Genomic DNA, 21,909 nt, shown 5'->3' with positions numbered 1-21,909 from the left:
AAGCTCCTCACAGCCAGGACACTTCACAGGACCCAGACCCAGCAGCCGGGGGTGGAAGGTCCATTCCCCACCCAGTGCCTGGCTGGCTGGTGCCAGGCGGAGGCGTGGACCTGGGGCTGGTGAGGGATGCAGCACCAGTATCCGGGAGCCCAGGGAAATCAAGGGGGTCCATCTGTTCCACATCCTACGGGAGGGCGATGAGCGGCCAGGCCACGCCGGGGGGAAGGAGACGCGGCAAGGGGGAGCGAGGCTGTAGCTTTGTGATGGCGAAAGCTGGGGGGGCACGGGCGGCAGGAGGGTGGCAGCGGAAAAGGGTACAATTGTCCCGAATCCCGGGTCCCGGGCCCCTCAGAGCAGCAGCACAACCCCTGCCCTGGCCTTTCCTTTGGTTGGGACCATGGTGGCCGGGAGCCAGGGATCAGAGCTGACCCCACACCCAGGTCCCCACAGGGTAGGCCCAGGACCCGCTCCCTCTGGGAGAGCTGGCTCCCATGGCTCTTAGTGCCTAGTGCTGAGCCAGCAGCTGAGCATCGCTTCATGGGGGGCATGCAGCAGCATCCTCAGGCCACTGGTTGGGAAACTGAGGCACAGAGAAAGGCCAGAATCTGCTGACTGCGTGAGTCTTATGCTGGTGACTGTTACATTACTGGTGGGGCACTGCATCGCTCCTTCAATGCCAGCCCCCTGCCAGCAGGCTGGCACAGGGCACCCAGACTGGGATTGGGCCCAGACTGCAGAGCCTGTACCCTTGAGGCACCGGTTCAAAGCCAGCTGGGGTCAGCAGTGGCTGAATGTTATCGCATCTGTGAGCTGCTTAACCCCCCTTTCCAGGGCGCAGCCCCCTCTGTCAGCGCCCCGCACAGCGCCAGCTGCTAGGGTGGCACAGACACAAACCCCAGGCCTGAGAATGGCAGTGGAAGAGCAGAATTCTCCTGCCAGTGCTATGGGCACAGCAGACAGAATGGGGGGGGCTGGACACAGGGGGGCAAACAGGCCTCGGTAACCAATTGCCCCCCCGGGCAGCCTGGGCCACAGAGGCAACTGGGCTTGCCCGGGTCCCAGCTGAGCCAGGGGATGGAGGTTAGGGGGAGCATGGGGAGGGGGGAGCCCCTTCCATGGGGAGGGGCTGCTCAGTAAGGGGCAGGAGGTGCTGCAGGGGGACCAGCACTCAGCGAATGGCAAAGGCCAGTCAGGGCGGTGCTGCCCTGGGGGGCTGGTGGGAAGGCAAGACATGGAGGCTGTGCGGCTGCCAGGAGGTGCCTGCCAGGCATGGACCAGCCTGGTTCTGTTGGGCACCGGCCAAGCTGGAGGGTCAGGGATGGGCTGACATGCTGGCCGGCCCCCGCCGTACACACACACAAGGGTGGTGAGCGCCGCCCAGCGCTGCATCCCGGGGACATTGGGATTCCCCAGTGTCTGCTCTCTCCAGACACCAGCGAGGCCCTGGGGAGAGGTCCAGACAAAATTGGGGGCGTTTCAGTGACAGAAAAGCAGCAGCCCAACCATCTCTCGCTTTCCCCAGCTGGAGCATTGTCTGACAAGTCACTTCCCCGGCCAGCCAGCTCCAGCCGGCGCTCACAAGGGTCGGGCAGTGTCTGATCAAAGAGACCAAGCTAAACCGGCCAGAGGCCGGCACACAGCCATTGCCGCACTGCTCGATGCTGCAGCCTGGCCATGCCAGGCCCTCGAGAGTCGCCCCCGTTGCCAGGAGCCAGCTCAGTCTCACCCCAGCCAAGGGCCCCGTGGCTCCAGCGCTGCTCTGGCCTCAGGGGCTCAGGGAAGGGTGGAGGTCAGTGGAGACATGCAGGCAGGAAGGGCCTGGCCCCCATGTGCCCACTGACGGGCGCAGGATGAGCAGGACCCAGGCAGTGGCAAGACTCGGGTGCCCCCAGCTCAGTGCACAGCATGATCCAAGCAGCATCTGATTGGCAGGTGGCCCAGAGATCCCAGTGCTGCCACCTGGGACCAGGCTCCAGCCCTTCCTTTCCTAGGGGGCAGCATCCCCCCCCCGCACCCTACCATGCCCTCTGTGGGCTTAGAGACTGGGCTGAGATCAGTGGGTATCACATCTGCCCTGGGCCTCCCCCTTTGGGTGTGCCCAGCCGCTGCCCCACGGTGGAAATTGTTCACTCTGAGGAGTTGTGGGGAGAGTTTCCAGGGAAGGACAAGCATGCCAATCCCCCCCCCCAAGACCCATAACAGGGAGTGGGGGCCCCAACTATGCCCACAATTGCCTCCCCAGCCCCCAGCACTGGCCAGCCCCACACAGACAGCTCCCGCAACCCTGTCCAGACCAGGTATCACGGCATGTGCCAGGCACCCAACAAAGCAGGGGATCCCCTCCCTGGCACTGCCAGTGTGCCACCTCCCAGCCGCCAGAGCCCTGGGGTCTCTGTCACTCATTGCCCAGCTGCCCATGGCACAAGGACATGACCAACTGTGCGGGTGCCCACACGGCTGCAAGCCTCCCCCACCCCAGGCCTGGACCTGGGAGCTCTCAGCCCCTCCCCCTCGGCCCACCCTTCGTGGGCCCAGGCCACAGTCCCTGCCCTGTCCTTTGGCTGGAACGGAAATACTGCCTTTGCACAGGAGCCAGGCCTCCTTACACCTTATGCAGTGCCATGGGGTCCCCCAAACCACTGCCCCCCATAGACACGCACATTGCTCCAGCCAGCAGCGGGAGCACGACTGCCGAAGCTCCGCTCCTTGCCAAATGCTTGATAAATAGCCACTAAGCCTCCATCCTGAAAGGTGGCTTCATCCTTATGTCAGCAGTGGGGACATTGAGACACAGAGCATCAATGGCTGTCAGAAACAGAACCCAGGAGTCCTGACTCCCAGCTCCCCTGCTCCAGCCACCAGAACCCATTCCCATCCCAGAGCTGGGAACAGAACCCAGGAGTCCAGACTCCCTGCTCTCCCCTCCCCCGATCCAACCCATTGAACCTCAGGGCCCCAGACCTCAGTGAGCCACATGTCACACCCTGCCCCCCACCTCCCGCCGCGCCCGCCCGCCCGGCTGGACCCACACGCCCGTTTCCCACTGGAACGTGGGGAGAAAAGATCTCATCTTTGCAGCCATTTGGTGGGAAGGGACCTCTCTGGGGCGCAGCTCCGGGCTCTGCCTGGGGAGGAGACCTCCCAGGGCATCACAACTGGGGATGATGCTTCTTCCCCCTCACCCCCACACCTCAGCTCTCCTGATCTCCCTGCGAAGGGGGCTGGGCTTTGGGGTCCCCTCCAGCCTGACACCCCAGCATGTCCATCGCTCTCCTCCCAGTTCCTGCAGGCTGCTCCCTGCTGTGGCTGCCCTGGACACGTGGGGGGCTGGTCCCCTCCCTGCAGGGAAATGGGGTGCCCCTCTGCTCAGCCCCGGGTCATGCAAGCCTTCACTTCGCCTGGACCAGGAGAGCTCTTCCCAGCCCCACAGGCTGTTCCCAGGCCCACCTTCCCCTGCCAGCCCCACAGTGCAGCCTCATGAAGTGGCTGATGGGGTGGGTTCAGGGGGCAGCACCAGATGCCTGGGGGATGGGCCTCACTGGGGTGCCGGATGCCCCTGACCTATTTCACTTCTCTCCAGCGGCTTATGGCAGCAATCTTGCTCCTTCCCAGTCAAGGCTCCTGTGCCCCTCCAGGCCCCACCCCCTCCTAAACCATATAGGTCGAGCTGGGCTAATCTCCTGGCTTCTCGACCCACCAATCCCCTGAGCCGCCCCCCAGTGCCTCTCTCCCCTCAGCGGCAGCCCGTGCCCAGAGCAGGGCCAGGCAGAGGTGCTATGTGAGCAGCCCATGGGCGGCCAGGCCTCTGCCTGCAGCCCCACTGGTGAGCAGATGGTTCGAGTGTATTAGCTGCCACCAAGCGCCCGCCACCCCTCAGCCCCCACCCTCTCCGTCATGCCCTGGGCTTTGTGCTGGTGCGGGTGCAGCCGGGTCCCTGGCTTAGGGGGCAGCAGCAGGACAAGTCTGACAGGCAGAGGTGCATCCCCGAGAACAGAGGGACACAGCTGAAAACTGGTGGGCTATTCCATGCAGCTTGGAGCTGGCTCAATGTGGGGAGCTGTGGCTCGGGCTGGCGGGGGACAGCAGTAGCAAGTTCTACCTCAGCGCACCAGTCACTGGCCCTGCAGCCCTGGCTCTCTCCCCCAGCCCCATGCACCAGGCAGCAGGGTTTGGGGGCTGCTGTCCGCCCCCCTCCTCCAGGCTGGCCTCAATGTGCTTCTCCCGTGTCCTGCTGGTAGAGATGGGCCCTTTGCAGGGACCCCAAGGGGACCGTGGAATCATAGCACAATGGGCCAAGGTGTTTTCAGGCTCATCTCCTGGGGAGAAGCTCGGGCCCAGACCCCCAAAGGCAGGTAGGCACCTGACTCCGAGTGGGCTCTAGCCCCAGCTCTCCCCCCAGCCCCAATCAACCCCACACCTAATGCACGGACAGGGCCCCAGCCCCTTCCTCAGGCTCATTCCCAGCTGGGCACCATGACCTGAGCCAGGCTGGTGGTAGGGCTGGGGGGCAGCTCCCTCACTGTGTCTGCCAGGAGAGAAGCCAGCCCCTGCCACAGCATCCACCCCTTGGTGGCAGGGCATCTCCCGGGGCCAGCCCAGCCTGAGCCCGGGTCAGGGCACTGACAGGAGGTTAAAGCTGCCGCGTGTCTGAGCTATTGACACCTCGCAGCATAGCCCCAGCTGGGACCTCCCTGGCAGGGGGCCCAGCTGCGACTGCTCTAATTACCAGCCCCTCCCAGTGAGAGCAGCCGGGCCCAGCGCCTACCTGCTCCAATCCCTCCCCCGGCCCAGCAGGTGCACGGAACGGCTCCCCCATGGAGAGGCTAATGGCAGGGTTCAGGCACAGCTGCTCCCCAGCTGCCCCCAGCCTGCAGCTGCAAGCTGGTCCCAGAGCTAACCCGCAGGCTGCATTAAGGAGGGGCCCCTCAGTTGCGGGGCTCCAGCAGGGCCCTCTCCCCACCCTGCTGATGGCAGGCAGGTCGGGTGGGTGAACACCCCCTGCTGCAGTGAGCAGATACCCCTCTCCACCCAGGCCAGCAAAGCCGGGCCAGCCAGGCCCTGGGACTCCGAGAGCAGCCCAGACAACAGGCAGCACCAATCCAATGCAGCTTTGGGAAAGACTCTGGCTCGCACCCGTCCTCACCGCTGGCCCCGCTGGGCTGGGGAGAGGGATCCAGGCTGGTCACATGGCACAGATCATCAGAAATGCAGCTTCAGCAGCTTCCCCCACCCCCGCGGCACATATAGTCCCCCAGTGCTGCATCCTGCCACGGCTCGTCCCAGCCCGGCACGCCCTCCCCTCCGCCCAACACAGCCCCAGCATCACCCTTGGCCGGCCACGCCCGGCGCCTCACTGCTACAGCTGCAGACTCCCCAGCACGGCACCGTGGGGGGGCCACGTGTGCCCTGCCCCCAATGCAGACGCAGCTCCGTGGCCCCCAGCAGCAAGCTGGCAGAACAGGGGCCCAAGCGAGACGCCGACAAGCGCCAACTTGTGCAGGGGAAATCCCGAGCCAAGCCGGGAGCAGGAGATGGTGGGCAGGTCCTGCCTCCAAGCCTATGCAGGGAAGGCCTGGCCAAGTACACACCCCGCCCTGCTTCTCAGGCCCCATGCCAGCCACTCGCATGCTGGGGAAAGGTCTCAGACTGGAGGCCTCAGATTCAGCCCTAGCCCATGGGCACGGCCAGCCCCTCCCCCCGACACTTGTCCCCAGGCCCGCTCAGATCTTCTCTTCTCCACTGAGACTCACACACCAGGGGGGCTGGGGGCAGGTGGGGCGGGGTGGCTGAGGCTAGCTGGCAGGGTGGCTCAGTGGCCAGGGGCTAACTGGCAGGGTGACCCCATGCCCAGGGGCTAGCTGGGAGGGGAGACACCGGGGTCAGCTCTGGCTCTGTCATAGGCCTAGCATGTTGCACACACCCGGCCTCTCTGGCCCAACCCCCCCACCTGCAATTCCAAGGCACTCAGGCACCGAAAGCCCTGGAAGGATGGGGGCCCACAGGAAGAGGAGCCGTGCCCAGAGGGTCGGCCTGGTCGCCCTGCGAGGGGCCGGCAGCGCTGCAGACAGACAGCAGGGACGGGCAGGCTGAACGGCCGTGGTGGGTCTGAGCAGCCCCTCCCGGGCAGCGACTCCTAGCCCTGGCAGGGCCAAGGCAAAGCTCTGGGGCTCTGCGCTCCCCCGGCAGGCTGTGAGCCAGCCCCCTCTCTGCCCCACCAGCCAAATCCTGTGCCCAGCCAGCAGTGGGTCACGACCCATGAGAGCCCCCGCACGGAAGCACCCAGCACCAGGGACCACCGGACGGGCCACCAAGGAGACACTCAGCAGCTGCCTGATCCTAGCTCTGGCTAAGGTGGAAAGAGCCCGCGTGACAGTCACAGCCCTCCGCCCAGATCACCTGCCTGGGACCCTGGGCAGCTCCCGCACTGCTGTGAGATCGCGCTCCTGTCCCAGCGCCCCTGTCCCAGCACCTGCTGCACCACGCCCCCTGGCACCCATCACGCCCCTGCCCCGGCGCCCGCCGCCCCTCCCCCAGCACCTGCTGCACCACGCCCCCTGGCACCCATCACGCCCCTGCCCCGGCGCCCGCCGCCCCTCCCCCAGCACCTGCTGCACCACGCCCCCTGGCATCCATCGCACCCCTGCCCCGGCACCACCCGCCCCTCCCCAGCACCTGCTGCACCACGTCCCCCAGCACCCACCTCACCCTGCCCCTCCCTCAGCACCCACCGCACCACTATAGCTACATTTAGGGGAGCAGAACGGGGCAAGCTGTCTGGCTAGCTCTAGGGATCGCCCCTTCCATGGGCATCATCCCCCTGCTTGGTCCCCACCCCAGTACCACAGCCACACACAGCCCTTGTGATTACCCTGAGGGGGCCCAGCCACTTCTGTAGCAGAGCCCTGAGCGATGCAGCCCCAGAACCCCAGTGATGCAGACCCAGAACCCCATGCCTGCCTCCCGCACCAGAACCCAGAGCCTTGCTCTCTGCAGGGCTCCCAGGGGCCCTTCCAGGAGAGACCCTGGAAGCTAGAGGAGGAGGTGGGGCAACCTCCACCCGCCCCGGCTCTGCTGGCCCCTGGGCTGAGGGCGGCTCGGATGTGGAAAGGTCATAGCCTCCTGCGCTAGCCCTGGGGGGTTGGTTTTGAGCATGCAGAGGGGGGTGTCCCCGACAGGCTGCCACAGCTTCCCTCATCGCCCAGCCAGGGGATTTGCACTTTGGTTGGACCTTACCCAATTGCAGAGACCAATGAGCAGCTGCCCCCACCCCACCCCCGACCTCAAGGTGGACTGGAGGCCAGAGGGCCTAGCACAAAGTGGCCACCAGTGCGGAATATCCACTAGCCCCACTACAAGTCTGAGATCAGAGCCACTGGGCAGTTTGCCCCAGACCGGGGCACTTCCGCCGTCGCTCGGAGTCTTTGTGGCGAGGCTGGACGCCTGCATCCAAGAGACGCTGCTCCGGCCAGGACCCCTGTCTGGGCTCTCTGGCCTGCGCGACACCAAACGGGTCCTTCCCCCCTTCTCTGGCTGACACCCCGGCCCCTTGGATGTCCAGGACAAAATCCCACTGACCTGAATGTGCCCCTGAGTTTGGTCTAGGCCCCCCTCTGCCCGGCCAAAGTCTTACCTGAGACAGACACCCTCATGATGGCCTCCAGAGGCCTGTTGTTATCCAGCGCCCGGCTCAGACGCAGCTCCCCAGAACTGTGGTTCAGCAGCACCAGGTGCAGCTCGTTGCCCTGCTCAAAGCTGTAGGTGAGCGTGTCTGAGATGTCGGGGTCGTGGGCTGGGATGCGGCCTATCACCCCACTGGGGAAGCTGCTGGACTTGTTGGTGATGTAGTTGTTAAAGAGGATCTCAAAGTTTCTCAGCATGGGGGGGTTGTCATTCTGGTCCAGCAGGCGGATGTGCACCGTGGCCCGGCTCACCAGCGGGGCCGACGTGGCCTGGACCACGATGACATACTCTGCCTTTGCCTCGTAATCCAGATCCATCAGCGCCGTCAGCTCCCCGGAGAAGATGTCGAGCTGGAAGACCTCGGGAATGTTGCCCTCCACGATCTGGTACATGACTTGGGCATTGGTGCCCTCGTCCGGGTCACTGGCCATGATCCGCGCCACTGCCAGGCCGATGGGGCTGTTCTCCGCCACAAAGACATCAAACTCGTCCCGCTCAAAGACCGGGGGGTTGTCATTCACATCCAGGACGGCCACCTGGACGTCAACGGGGGTCCTTGTGGCTGGGATGCCCTTGTCCACGGCGTAGGCTCGTAGCTCGTAGAGAGGGACGTTCTCCCGGTCCAACCGGCGCAACGTCCGCACGATGCCAGAGGTAGATTCAATTATGAAGTCCCCATCCCCATCATCCCCACCTTGGAAAGTGTAGAACACCCTCCCATTAAGCCCCGAGTCCCGGTCGGTGGCGGAGACCTGCAGGACGCTGGTGAAGGCTGGGACGTCCTCGTAGACAGAGCCCTGGTAGGCATCCCGCAGAAATTGGGGCGTGTTGTCGTTGACGTCGTTGACCAGGATTTCCAAGTAGGTGGTGTCTGATTTCTGCGGAATGCCGTTGTCCCGGGCCGTGATGGCCAGTGTGTAGGACACTTGGTCCTCGTAGTCCAGCTCCATCTGGGTAGTGACCGCGCCTGTGTCCACGTCGATCTGGAACTGGGGGATACTGTCCTCCATAAAGTAGGTGATACGGGCGTTCTCCCCTGTGTCCTCATCAGTGGCACTGATGAGCACCACCGTGGTGCCAACCGGCCGGTCCTCATTAATGTTGACAGTGTAGTGGGAGCTCTGGAAGACTGGCCGGTGAGTGTTGGCATCAGTCACATTGACGAACACCTGGGCCGTGTCGAGCCGGGTGCCGTCGGAGGCCGTGATAGTCAGCAGGTATTGCCGCTCCAACTTGTAATCCAGCGGCAGCGCCAGGGTGATGAGGCCGCCCCCACTCTGGCTGGTGATGGAGAAGCGGTTGCGGGTGTTGCCATTGGCTATCTGGTAGGTGATGACGCTGTTGGCATCCCGGTCAATGGCCGAGACGGTCAGGACACTGGTGCCCACTGCAGCATCCTCGTTCAGCCGCACAGAGTACTCCTTTGGGGTGAACTCGGGGTTATTGTCGTTCACATCCAGCACAGTGATGCTGACACTGGCCGAGGAAGCCATGGGGGGGCTGCCGTGGTCCCGGGCTTCTACCCCAAAGCTGTAGAAATCCACTGTCTCCCGGTCCAGCTCTGAGGCCACCACAATCCAGCCCGTGCTGTTGCTGATGGCGAAGGGGAACCTGTGGCCGGCCTCCAGCAGGGCATACTGCAGCCGAGCATTATCCCCGGAGTCCGCATCGATGGCCTGGATGTGTAGGACCGAGTAGCCGAGGGGCACGTTCTCCAGCACCGTGGACTGGAAGGGGGTGCTGACAAAGATGGGAGCATTGTCGTTGACGTCCAAGACCTGGATGGTCACCAGCCCGCTGATGTTGGACAGAGGGGGCCGCCCCCCGTCCTGGGCCCGGATGCGGAGCGTGTACTCCTTGCTCAGCTCGTAGTCCAGCTGGCTGACCACGTCAATGCTGCCCATCTGGGCGTCAATGTAGAACTGGCCCCGGGTGTTCCCGCTCATGATGCTGTAGTGCACCAGGGCATTGCTGCCTTTGTCCCGGTCCGTGGCCATCACCCGCAGCACGTGGGAGTTGGTGGCCACGTCCTCAGGCACCTGGGCCACATAGCGCTTTTCACTGAACTGTGGCGCATTGTCATTGTCGTCCTCCACGGCAATGTGGATGGTGGCCGTGGTGCTGCGGGGCCCCGGGTCCCTGCCCTGGTCGCTGGCCTCCACCAGGAGCTGGTAGGACTCCACAGACTCCCTGTCCACCAGCCCCTTGGTGCGGATGACCCCGGAGCGGGGGTCGATCTCAAAGGCTTCATTGGCCCCGTCACCATTGAGGAGTCGGTAGAGGATGTTGGCATTGGCGCTGGCATCCCCGTCAGTGGCCCTGACTGTCAGCACCTCATACCCGATCTCCAGGTTCTCCCGCACACTCTCCTTATACTCCTCCTGCTCGAAGGCGGGGTTGTGGTCATTGGTGTCGCTCACCAGGATGGTGAGCGTGGCCAGGGCCGTGCGCCGGGGGGTGCCATGGTCCACGGCTGTCACCCGGAAGACATGGGTGCTCTTGGTCTCACGGTCCAGCTCCTCAGCCGTGCTCACGGTCCCGCTCAGGGGGTCCATGGCGAAGAAGCTGTTGGAGCGGCTGTCGAAGAGTGCAGCCATGGAGTAGTGCAGCCGGCCCGCGTCACCCTCGTCGGGGTCCGTGGCCTGCAGCAAGATCACTGGGGTGCCGGCTGGCCTGTTCTCTGGCACCGACACCTGGTAGGTGGGTGGCTGGAACTGGGGACTAGTGTTGACATTCCGCTTCCTCCGGCTGCTCCCACGGCCCGGGGCCCCCTGGGCACCCTGGAGCAGCTTCTCCAGCTCCACCTGCTGCCCAGGGGAGCTCAGACCCAGATTCCAGTTGACCAAGACCCTAGCGCCCCTCCCCTGCCTGAGCCCCCCTGCCCCTTCCCCCTTCACGCACCGCTCACACAGCAGCCCCAAGCGCACAGGGTGCCCCAACCGTAGACACATGGCCCGGACGGGGAGGATCAGCTCCCCCGAGGCCTGGGGGGAGAGGCTCCCCGGGGCGCCCCGCACCCTGCACCGCGGCTGGCAGCCTCCCCAAGCGGCCGCGGGGGGCAGGGGGATGCGGGAGCCTGGCTCCAGGCACAGCCCCCAGCTCCACCTCCTGTCCCCAGGAGCCTGGGGCAGCAGCAGCCGGCTCAGCAGCTCCCTCTCCCCGGCAGCCCCGCAGCCCTGCCCGGCCATGTGCGCCCAGAAGCCGGCTGCACCTGCCGGGCAGAGCCAGAGGGCGCAGCGCGGCGGCGGCCGGGACCGGTCCAGCAGCATCAGCCGCGTCCCGGCCGCGGGCCCGAGAGCGCAAGGCCCGCGGTGCCCGGGCGCTGCGCCCTCCAGCCGCGGCACCCCGAGCGCCAGCAGCAGCAGGAGAGCGCGGCTGGGGTGGCAGCAGCAACCGCCCATCGCCCGCTCGCTGGGGCTCAGCGGCGGCTCCGCCCGGCCCCGCGCCTCATGCCCGGCCGGCTACGGGGCAGAGGGGCCCGGCCGTCTCCCTGCCCCTCCCGACCGCTGTGCGCCTCCCGGCTCCCTGCCCCCCCGATCCCCGTGCGCCGCCCGATCTCACTCCCCGGCTCCCCGCTCCCCCGACCTGCCTGCGCCCCCCCGGCTCCCTGCCCCCCCGATCCCCGTGCGCCCCCCGGATCTCGCCCCCGGCTGCCTGCGCCCCCCCGATCCCCGTGCGCCCCCCGGCTCTCGCCCCCCCAACCCTCGTGCGCCCCCCGGCTCCCCGTGCGCCCCCCGGCTCCCTGCTCTCCCCCGATCCCCGTGCGCCCCCCGACTCCCCGCCCCCCCGATCCCCGTGCGCCTCCCGGATCTCGTCCCCCGGCTCCCTGCGCCCCCCCCCGATCCCCGTGCGCCTCCCGGATCTCGCCCCCCGGCTCCCTGCGCCCCCCCGATCCCCGTGCGCCCCCCAGATCCCTGCGTCCCCCGGCTCTAGGAGACCGAGCCGCCCCCGGCCGAGCGCCCTGGCCCAGCTCCGCTCCGCTCCGCTCTCCCAGCCTGGCAGCCCCGGTTCTGCAGCGCGGCGGCAGGGGCTTGCGGGAGGCTCATTACCATAGACCTGCTCAGCGCAGCTCGGCGGCCCTTAAAGGAGCCACGGCAGCCTCGCCACCAGCCGGGGGACCCACCCGGGCCCCTGTGGGCAGCCAGAGACACAGTGCTCCTCCCGGGCGCGGGGCAGGGGCTGGGGCGGCTCCTAGGGCAGGCCAGCCTGTCTCCATCAGGCCTGTTAGAGTAATCTACCAGGTGAGGGGCAGTGAAGTCTAGTGGTCAGAGAAGGGGCCCAGGGAGCCCCAAGACTCCTGGGTTCCTCTCCTAGCCCCCCCTGCTCAGTCATGTCCCCATTGCAGAAGAGGGATAAGAAAGTGTGGGATCCTGGGCTGAGACGGGCCGCCATCCACGGAGACCGGCTGGGCAGAGCACCCCGGTCCGTACACACCAATCCTGGTCCATACCAATGTTCCCTCTAATTGTTGACAGACTGTGTGTGCAAAAAATGTCTTCAGTGCAAATTGTGCGCACGGTGGTTCGCCATGTGCATATGTGCACAGCTTAGAGGGAACAGTGGTCCACACACACCAGCCCTGGTCTGTAAACACCAGCTCTCTCATCTGCTCACAATCTGCATCCACACCAGCCAGGCTCTGTTATGGCCAAGGACTGCTCTGCTCCTGCTAGCCTGACTGAGGGAGGGGGACTCCAGAGAAGTGGGGTTAGTGTGAACAGACATGGAGTTTGGATTTAGGGAATGCTGACATGCCCACACCCTGTGCACACATAAACACACTGTGTGCACACATATACACACACATTCACTGTGCACATGCTGTGTGCAAACTTTGCACTCAACATAGACACCCACATATACACACAGTCACTCCTCTTCCAGCAGCAAAGCAGAAAGGAAATAGTTAGTCAATAAACTTCAAACTAGCCCCCAGTCCAGTGGCCCATCCTTGGTGGGCAGGTGAGTGGAGATTGCAGTGAATCACAGAATATCAGGGTTGGAAGGGACGGGACCTCAGGAGGTCATCTAGTGCAACCCCCTGCTCAAAGCAGGACCAATCCCCAATTTTTGCCCCAGATCCCTAAATTGCCCCCTCAAGGATTGAGTTCACAACCCTGGGTTTAGCAGGCTAATGCTCAAACCACCTGAGCTATCCCTCCCCCCATGACACCATGGGAGACTAAATCCATGTAGCCAACTGCCCCCCTGTGTGTTGGGGGTGTGAGGAACCAGGCCTGAGCCCAGGAGCTGTTGACTTCAGTTTCCAGGAGAGGTTTGTTTGTGCAATGGCCTAAGTCAGCCTTTCTTGGCTGCCGGAGGCATCACTCACCAGGGACAAGGAAACTGGCCCAGCCCTGGGGTTCTGTAGCCACCAGATCATCATGGAAACAGGACACCCCAGCCTCCGGCATACCTGCTTCTGCTGCGTAAACCAGTGTAGTAACTTCCCTTTACACCAACTTAACACTGGGCCCATTCAGTGTAAACGGACCATGGAGGAGTTGATCTTACTAGCTGGGGATTTTCAGAAATATGTTTTCAAAGTTGTTGTGGTATCAAATTAAAAAGGGGCTTTGCCACGCTGTGGATCTGAGCCATTTCCCAGCCGGGCAGTGTGCTCAGGGTGCAGCCAAACTCCTCTAGGAGTAACCAATGCCTGGCACCTTTCAGGCAAAGGCGGACTGCGGCAGCAAACAAAGCTTTCTCTGTGAGTGGGCTCTCCCTTCCTGTACCAGCTGTGCACCAAGTTCCATACAGTGCTTCCTGATTTACACCATGGTGGGTGAGAATTGGGCCAGGTGGGATGATTTAGTTGGGGTTGGTCCTGCTTTGAGCAGGGGATGGGACTCGATGACCTCCTGAGGTCCCTTCCAACCCTGAGAGTCTAGGATTCTATGAGTGAGCCCAGTGGATTACTCCTGATTGACACCAGGGTGAATGTGAGGGGAATTGGGCCCAGTGGGTTACTCCCGATTGACACTGGGGTGAATGGGATTAAAGTCGGGTCTAACCATGCCAAGAACTGGCCTGTTGCCCTGCCTGGGAGCTGACTTGGGCCCCGGATTGGCTGCACCTGGGGGGACAGCGAGCCCCCAGGCTGCAGGGGTGAGAGGGGCAGGTTCGAACACTCCCTACACAGTAGCATCACCTTTCGTGGGGTGACACTGGATCTGGAATCTGATGGGCGGGGGCTGTTTGAGACCATGTTGGGGGGAGGAGAAGAGCTAAATCCTGGTTACAGAGTAGCAGCCGTGTTAGTCTGTATTTGCAAAAAGAAAAGGAGGACTTGTGGCACCCGATGAAGTGAGCTGTAGCTCACGAAAGCTTATGCTCAAATAAATTTGTTAGTCTCTAAGGTGCCACAAGTCCTCCTGTTCTTTTTGCAAATCCTGGTTAGTAGCTTTAGCTGCATCTGTCATCGACAAGGGCTCTGGGTCCTCCTGCTTCAGGGCAGGATCTAACTGCAGACTTCCCAGCTGTGGGGGGAAACTTCTCCTGGAGCATCTGATCCTGGCGCCGCAGGACCGAGCCCGGCGCTGAGCCGGCCCGGCTCTTTCTCCCGCACTGGGTTTCTTTGTGTTTTTGCTGCTAGCTCCGGGCCGAGGTCCGTGACTGTCCCCTGCCGCGCTAGTGCCCAGCACCCCCCGCCTGCCCGGCTCCGGCTCCAGCCCAGGGGCTCCCCGGCCGGGCCGCACCCGGGGGTCCCCGCCCCCCATGGCCAGGTCGGTGCTTCCCCCGCCCGCGGCCGCCAAGCGCACATTGCGCTTGTGTATATTCTGCAAGGACACGAACCAGGCTGCACCTGCGCACGGCTCGGGGCTGGCGGGTGCTGCGCCCTCTTAAAAGGGCGATGCCACGCTCAGCTGCCAGGGCAATTGTCCCCCGCGCCGCACGGCCCTTCCCGAGGCAGGGGCTGCTGCGTTTGCCGGGCTGGCGTTGTCAAGAAGCAGCCAAAGAAAGCGGTAGCTAAGGGCCCAAGCGGCCACACGAGGCCGGGGCCAGGCTGTGTTAATTGAACCGCATGCCGGGCCCAGGGGGCACGAACTGGCTGCAGAGTGAAGCTGCCCCTCTCCTCGCAGCTGCTGAGCATGGCAGGCTGGTGCCCGGCTGGCCCAGGACCCATGGCAGGGGCATTTCCCGGCAAGCAAACACACACGGAGCCTGAGTGCCCCAAACAAAGAGCCACAAACGCCACTGAAGTCAGACTCCCGCCTGCAGGCAGCCAGAGGCCGGAGCGCCCCCATCTCCGCCAGAGCGAGTCCGCAAGCTTGGGCTGAAAGCAGCTGGGGGCAGCTATTGATTAGCTCCTGTGGAGTTGAGGACAATAGCAGCTGGATAAGTGCTACTTGCCACAAGGGCCGAGGAAAACGCACTGATTTTGCACAAGTGGGGTCAACCCCTGACTACAGTGTGTTGTGCCAAATCTCCATTAGCAGTTAACAGCACAGGGTCTATGACACACAGCCACGCTGTTCTGAACCATGCAGTAGCTGGCATGGCAGTGGTGACTCATACACCAGCCAGGACATTACATTGGGGTTAACTAGGAAAATATGACACCCCCCCCTTCCTTGCTAATTTTCCAGCAAAGCAGCTGCCTGACCGCAGCTCAGTGTTGGGTTCACATGTTGTGATGAAGCAGGACTGTTCTTAACGTTTCCTCTGAATATTGTGGGGGTGCTTCAGTTTCCCCATGGCAGTTCTTAAGTATCTAGGTGGTGGGATAAGGGTGTATGATTGTTGCAGAGCTCTACAGGGCAGGTGTGTGCAGGGGTCTGGACACAGAGAATGGCCAACACCCTGTTTCCTGGCAGCTGATGGCCTGGGCCCTTCCCCCCCTGCAAGGTGAGAGCTAAAGGGTTGGAGAACAAAGGAATCAGGTGACCTCCTGGCCCGGGAAAGGGACAAAGCCCAGAGGAGGAGGGGGTGGAGAGAGTTTCAGTTTGGGGCTGGCTGGAGACATGGAGTGAAGTGCAGACGTGGTTGTCTGGCTCACTGCCCCCCAAAATGGACCCAGCTGAGGTGTCCTGTTCTCTGCACCTACAATCTCTGTGTTAGACCATGTTCCTGTCATCTAATAAACCTTCTGTTCTACTGGCTGGCTGAGAGTCATGTCTGACTGTGGAGTTGGGGGGCAGGACCCTCTGGCTTCCCCAGGACCTCACCTGGGCAGATTCGCTGTGGGAAGCACAAGGAGAGGCAGAGAGGATGCTGAATGCTCTGAGGTCAGACCCAGGAAGGAGGAAGCCGGGTGAGCTGTGTGTCCTGCAGACAGTCTGCTCACAGACAGGAGACTTCCCCCAGAGTCCTGACTGGCTTCGTAGGGAGCAGTTCCAGAGCATCGCCCGGGGACTTCGTGAGAACTGGTGGCAGAGGTGGGATGTACTGCACCCCGTGGATGGCGCTTCCTGCAGTAAGTGACTGGGGAGCAGTAAAACGAAGGGGGATTAATGAGGATCAGGTATGCTGAAGGCTCAGAGAGGAGCGGTTTCAGATGAAGTGAGCTGTAGCTCACGAAAGCTTATGCTCTAATAAATTTGTTAGTCTCTAAGGTGCCACAAGTACTCCTTCCCTGGGAGTGGGTGACCAGCGAGAAGGACTGAAAAGAAATGGGGTCCCCCTGGGGACTGTGGTAAGCAGTCTCAGGGGCAGAGGAGCCTGCGGCTTGGCCCTGGGAGAGAGAAGGACTTTTGCAGTAACGGTTCCTCTGGGGATTGCAGCGAGCGGTCCCAGGGGTGGAGGAGTCTGCAGCTCGACCCTGGCAAAGAGGTGGTGACCTTGAGAAGGGCTGGCACACTAGGGGTTCTCACTGGAAACCGTGGGGAACTGAGAGCACACAGGCCTGAGTCCACAACAACTTAGGGACAGCGGAGTGATGGCCTGTCACCGTCTCCTTAAGAAGGACATTGTAACCCTGTGCAAAAAGAGAGGGTTGCACATTGGAAAGTTCACCAAAGCACAGTTAATCGTGCAACTGGAGGAGGGTGATCACTCTAAGGAGCAGATTCCTGACCCCAATGGGGCTATAGCAGGATCTGGGAGCAGCTGGAGTGGTAGCCAGGCATCCCCAAGACTCCTGTCCCCGACCAGACGAGGGTCTTCATGATCGGGTTCCCCACTGGGGAATCGGAGACAGACGGGATTGGAGCTGAGTCCAAGAGAGCAAGAGGACTGTGAGAGACAGCGAGAGCCCGAGAAAGAGCTGCAGCAGCAGCATGAACTGGCGATGGTGGAGCAGAGAGGCAGAGGGGACCTCCCAGGGGTGAGTGGGGATAGACCCCGGGGTGCCAGCTCCGCAGGGAATCTCGAGACTAAATTGCTGCCCCTGGTTAAGGATGGGGGGGGATGTGGATGCCACCTCACTGCCTTTGAGCAGGCTGGCGATCTGAGCCAGGGGACCCTGCGGAAAAGCCCCGGTGTCTAGCTCCCTTACTGGGTCCCAAGGCCATGGACTCCGTCAGCCAGATGGGTGGGGAGGTGGACAGGTTCCCACTCCTGACCCCAACCTATACGTCTGTGTGTAGTCTCCTGGGGTCAGGCCTCTCGGACTCCCACTGGGAGAGGAATATGATGGTCGATGGGGAGACACAGGCAGGGCAGGGGATCTGTTGGGAGTAGCAAGGTGCTTGGTAAGGAAAGTTTGGGTGAGCCTAGGCAGCCTTGTGAGCTGATGGCCTTGTCTAGTCAGCAGGGTGGGAAGGCGAGGAGAGTGGAAGATGAGTGTCCAGGTACCTTACCTGTTAGCTGGGTGGAGAATTGGGACAGGGAAGGAAACGTGCCTGTGTCTGTCAGGGGTATTGACTCGCCTATGGAGGGAGCTACCCTGATCTCCAAGCAGTTGTCTGTGAACAGACCTGGTGCTGGGACAAGGGGAATGAGATCCCAAGCTGTGTGTCTGGGAAAGGAAAAAGTGTGTCCGGCTCTTCTTTGTCTGTGGAGCAGACAGAAGGGGCCTTTCAGCCTGTGGTGGTTGAGAATAGTGCAGTTGTCTCAGAGTTGGTTCTGGATTCAGCTAAAGCCCAGGAAAGGAATGGTCCTAAGTTTGTGTCTGCTAGGGAGAATGGCCCTGTAACTCGGTTGCATCCAGTTAGTGTCGATGCAAAATCCCAGAGCCCAGACAATTCTGGTGCTTGTATTTTGCCATTGCTAGTGTGTTGTTGGGAAAGGGTGTCACAACTCTGTCTAATCAGGGTTAGATCCTAGCCAGGGCACAAGGAGAGCATAAAGGTGATTTGATTGTGTAAACTACTGAGGGGGTGGAAACCTATAGCAAGAAGGAAAAGATTCCTGAACAAAGGGAAGGAGAAGGCTTCTAACCTTTTATCTAGGAAATCGCTGCCTTAAAGGGGATTGTGTAGGAATCCACCTGATGGACCAGAGGTAATTCTGGATGTAAGTGAGACCCAGAAAGAGGCTGTTGTTGCTCAGGAAAGTGTTCCTCTAGAGCAAGCCCTCAGTGAAGAGGGTAAGGGCAGAATTTCTGTGAAGGGTGAATTGTTGCACAGAAAAGCCCCTAGGGAAAGGAATCCTCATGGAGTCCGTGCAAGTAGTTTACTGCAACTGAAGGGTGTGAAAGTGATTTAATCAAGAAAGTTTCAGTTCCTAACAGCCAGAAATTTTCTGTTGTGAATGGATCCACTGACTTTCCAGTTGAAAGATCCAGTGTGGATAGCTTTGAGGTCTCAGATGGAGTGAAAGCTGTTAAGAAAGTTGAACAGTCCTATAACCAAGTGGCTGTGTTTGACCAGCTTGTTGGGGAGACAAGGTTGTTGAGAAAGGGATGTCTCCATGCTAGTTCTGTAAGTGAACAGTCTGTGGCCCAGGTCAAGATGGGGGCTCTTAACCAAGAAAGCCTGAATTGCAGCCCTCCAGACTGGAGCGCTGGGAGAAGACCTGGTCCCAGTTTGAACCCTGGGGGTTTTGGGATGGCGAAAGGGCACGCGCTGCATAAACCTTCCCACATGCGGCATGCGAGTGCTATTGACCACCCCCGACCTAAGGGAGGGCATGAAACTGGAAGGGCGTAAAACTGGAAGGGCCTGGTATAACTCCCACCAAGGAACGGGAGAGATGCTGGGGCATCCATGGGAACATTGATGGGTTCGAACTTCCCCAGGTCACCGGCTAAAGTGACCCCGCTCAGTTTGGTCTTGAAGGGGGGAGAAATGTGACTAAGCGGGACTGTTCTTAATGTTTCCTCTGAATATTGTGGGTGTGCCTCAGTTTCCCCATGGCAGTTCTTAAGTATCTAGGTGGTGGGATAAGGGTGTGTGATTGTTGCAGAGCCCTAGAGAGCAGGTGTGTGCAGGGGTCTGGACACAGAGAATGGCCGACACCCTGTTTCCTGGCAGCAGATGGCCTGGCCCTTCCCCCCTGCAAGGTGAGAGCTAAAGGGTTGGAGAACAAAGGAATCAGGTGCCCTCCTGGCCCGGGAAAGGGACAAAGCCCAGTGGAGGAGGGGGTGGAGAGAGTTTCAGTTTGGGGCTGGCTGGGGACATGGAGTGAAATGCAGACGTGGTTGGCTGGCTCACTGCCCCCCCAGAATGGACCCAGCTGAGGTGTCCTGTTCTTTGCACCTACAAGCTCTGTGTTAGACCATGTTCCTGTCATCTAATAAACCTTCTGTTTTACTGGCTGGCTGAGAGTCATGTCTGACTGCGGAGTTGGGGGCAGGACCCTCTGGCTTCCCCAGGACCCCGCCTGGGCGGACTTGCTGTGGGAAGCGCACGGAGGGGCAGAAGATGCTGAATGCTCCGAGGTCAGACCCAGGAAGGTGGAAGTTGTGTGAGCTTCTTGCCCTGCAGACAGTCTGCTCACAGAGAGGAGACTTCCCCAGAGTCCTGACTGGCTTCATAGGGAGCAGTTCCAGAGCATCGCTCGGGGATGCCGTGACAGGGGGCATAAGGGGATGGCAGCAAAGGGCTGAGCTCAGGTGGCCTCAGATTCCTGCCACCTCACCTGCTCAGTGGGACTGGGAGCCGATCCGAGCTGGAGCTGGGCCAGGAGGTCAGGGCTTGGTCCTGGGAGGTGCTGAGCAGCTGCAGCTCACGCTGACATCAGGACAGCTCAGGAATGGGCCCTAGGTCAGGGGGGCCTGGCTTGCTTTGCATGCGAAACAGACAAGCCCCACGCAGTGTAAGGCACGACCCATGGACAAACTAAGTCAGGCAGGTAGCTGCTGGGTGGGGCAGAGGGGACAGCTCACATTCAGGCCCAGGGGAGCAGCCTAGGTCCCCTTCCTATATAGGGGGCACGCTGGGGCTTAAGGGCAGCAAGGGACTAGCACCCATAGGGGGGCCACGCTGCCTGGAAGGAGAGGAGGTAAACCCTGTGGCTGGGAGCATTCAAGGGCCTCTGTGAGCCTGCAGAGTGGGCTAGGCCTAGGGTGGGAGTGGGGGGTCACCCTCCTCCCTCCCTGGAGGCTGTCAGAGATATCAGCTTTCTGCAGCTTGTTCACTTAATTAGCAGTCTGGCTTTGGCCAGTGTCACTCAGGCTCTCTGCTGCAATTAGACACCCACGGCTGACCTGTGCCAGCTGCCTGGGGCTTGCAGGGTTTGGGCTAAGGGGCTGAATAACTGCGGGTCGATGTTATTTGTCTGGAGCACACATGGCTCCACTTCTGTAGGGACGCTGGCAAAAGCCGCACTCAGAGCTGAGCCAGGGCTCAGCGTAACTAACGGGTGAACACCCAGAACAGGCATGATGTGGGCGGCCAGGCTCAGGGCTAATCCAAGGGATGGAAGGGGATCAAGAGGTACTCCCCGGGTAAGTGCCAGGCGCGGAGCTGGTCAGTGAAAGGACACCCGCTGCACCTGCTCTGTGGCCTGTGCTAATACTTTACCTCTCTCTGGAGCATGTCCCCTGCGGGATCTCAAAGGCCTGTGGGGACATGGCTGAGTTTAGCCCCATGAGCACCGTTAGCCCTGGGGAATGGGAGGTGAAGTGCTTTATGGAAGGTCCCGGGGGGAGGCTGTGGCAGGCTGCCGGGCTGTACATAGCCCCAAGGCACTCCTGGCCCATCCAGATAACAGCGTGCCCAGCATCTATGCTGGGAAACGTGGCCAGGAGTGTGGTCGGCAGTGATCTCGACACCCACTTAAGCTTGTCCTAGGCACTTCCATCGCCCCTCGCTGCACTGGGCCCTGGGCATCCTCAGACAGCTCCGATTCTCCTCTCACATTCACTGCAGCAGCTCCCCAGGGAGGCAGCAGAGCGGTGGGTGCTCAGCACCTTCAAGACTCAGACCCAACCCCCAGATCAGAAGCCATGTTTGGACACTGTCTGTTGGTGGCACTGCCTGAGCACCCCGGGGCAGGGGCTGTGGGGACCGTGCATGCCCAGCTGGCGCACACAGCCTCAGAAAGCTGGGCTGATTTCGTGCTTCGTTTCTCTTCTTATTCCTCCCAGAGCATCTGTTGTTTGAAGCCCCCGCCCCCGATTTCTGGTATTTGTGGATCTGTGATTAACAGGACACGCTGGCTTAGCCCCAGTGCTGCTGGGTTCTGGCGTTGCTGGTTACTGCATCCGCTGGCAAGCCCAGGATCGCCTCGCTGGCAAAGCTGGCTGGCTTAGCCATCTTCTCAGCACTAGCCTCTCTTCCCGAGCGCCCGCTGGCTGGGACCCGGGCTGGCTCAGCACAGCCAGGGCAGGAAGGCTCCAGCTGCAGCCACCTTACTCCCTAGCTACTGGGGCTGGCTCAGCGCATGGCCCCCAAAGCTCCCTTCCCCCCACGCCAGGAATGTGAATTCCAACCCCCTTTTGAATTACAAATTGGAGCTGCCTGCTTTGTCTCCCTCCAGTTTGGCATTGTCCCTTTGCCTAGCAAGCGGCTGGAAGTGGGGAAGGGGGCCTGGCTCCCCAGACCAGCTGCTCTTTCATGTGCAAAAAGTTTGGCCAGATTTTTTTTTTTTTTTTTGCAGCTACCGAGTTAATGGGATAAAACCGCAAAGAACTTGAGCATTTAACGAGCTTTGCAGGAAACCCATTAACAGCTTCGCCGGCCCCTGGCCCTGTCTGACTCTGCAATTACAGCAGTAGTGACCAGTGTCAGGGCACCAGCAGCCCATGGAGCCGCCTAAGAGACAGGCAAGCCCATGGCCTTGTGAGGGCAGCCATCTTGGTGAGACCAGCACTGAGCTTCCCAGCAGGTGGTAGAGAACTAAGGGCCAGGGCAGGGCCTCACACCTATTAGGCACCTCACTTGCTCCTATTGATTGCCAGGGAAG

The 21,909-nt window shown here is 61.5% G+C and overlaps 1 protein-coding gene across 6 annotated transcripts in view; it reads right to left on the bottom strand.

The window, feature by feature from the left end:
- Window positions 1–11,202, bottom strand: part of CELSR2 (cadherin EGF LAG seven-pass G-type receptor 2) — a 57,409-nt gene extending 46,207 nt beyond the window's left edge. For 4 of the 6 annotated variants that reach the window (XR_006276454.1, XR_006276453.1, XM_043500362.1 and 1 more), the window contains exon 1: window positions 7,631–10,419. Coding sequence is in view for 3 of the 6 variants with exons in the window: in XM_043500362.1 (XP_043356297.1) it covers window positions 7,631–10,277 (2,647 nt within the window). In the remaining 3 variants the exon portion in view is untranslated. Of the gene's footprint in view, window positions 1–7,630 lie in introns of all 6 variants that reach the window. The other 2 variants (XR_006276452.1, XM_038380132.2) reach the window with 1 other exon arrangement.
- Window positions 11,203–21,909: the final 10,707 nt, after the last annotated feature.

This window comes from Dermochelys coriacea, chromosome 21 (genome assembly GCF_009764565.3).
Source record: "Dermochelys coriacea isolate rDerCor1 chromosome 21, rDerCor1.pri.v4, whole genome shotgun sequence".
NCBI lineage: Eukaryota > Metazoa > Chordata > Testudines > Dermochelyidae > Dermochelys > Dermochelys coriacea.
Note: the sequence above shows the minus strand (reverse complement) of the source record. Positions and strands in the feature narration are given on the sequence as shown.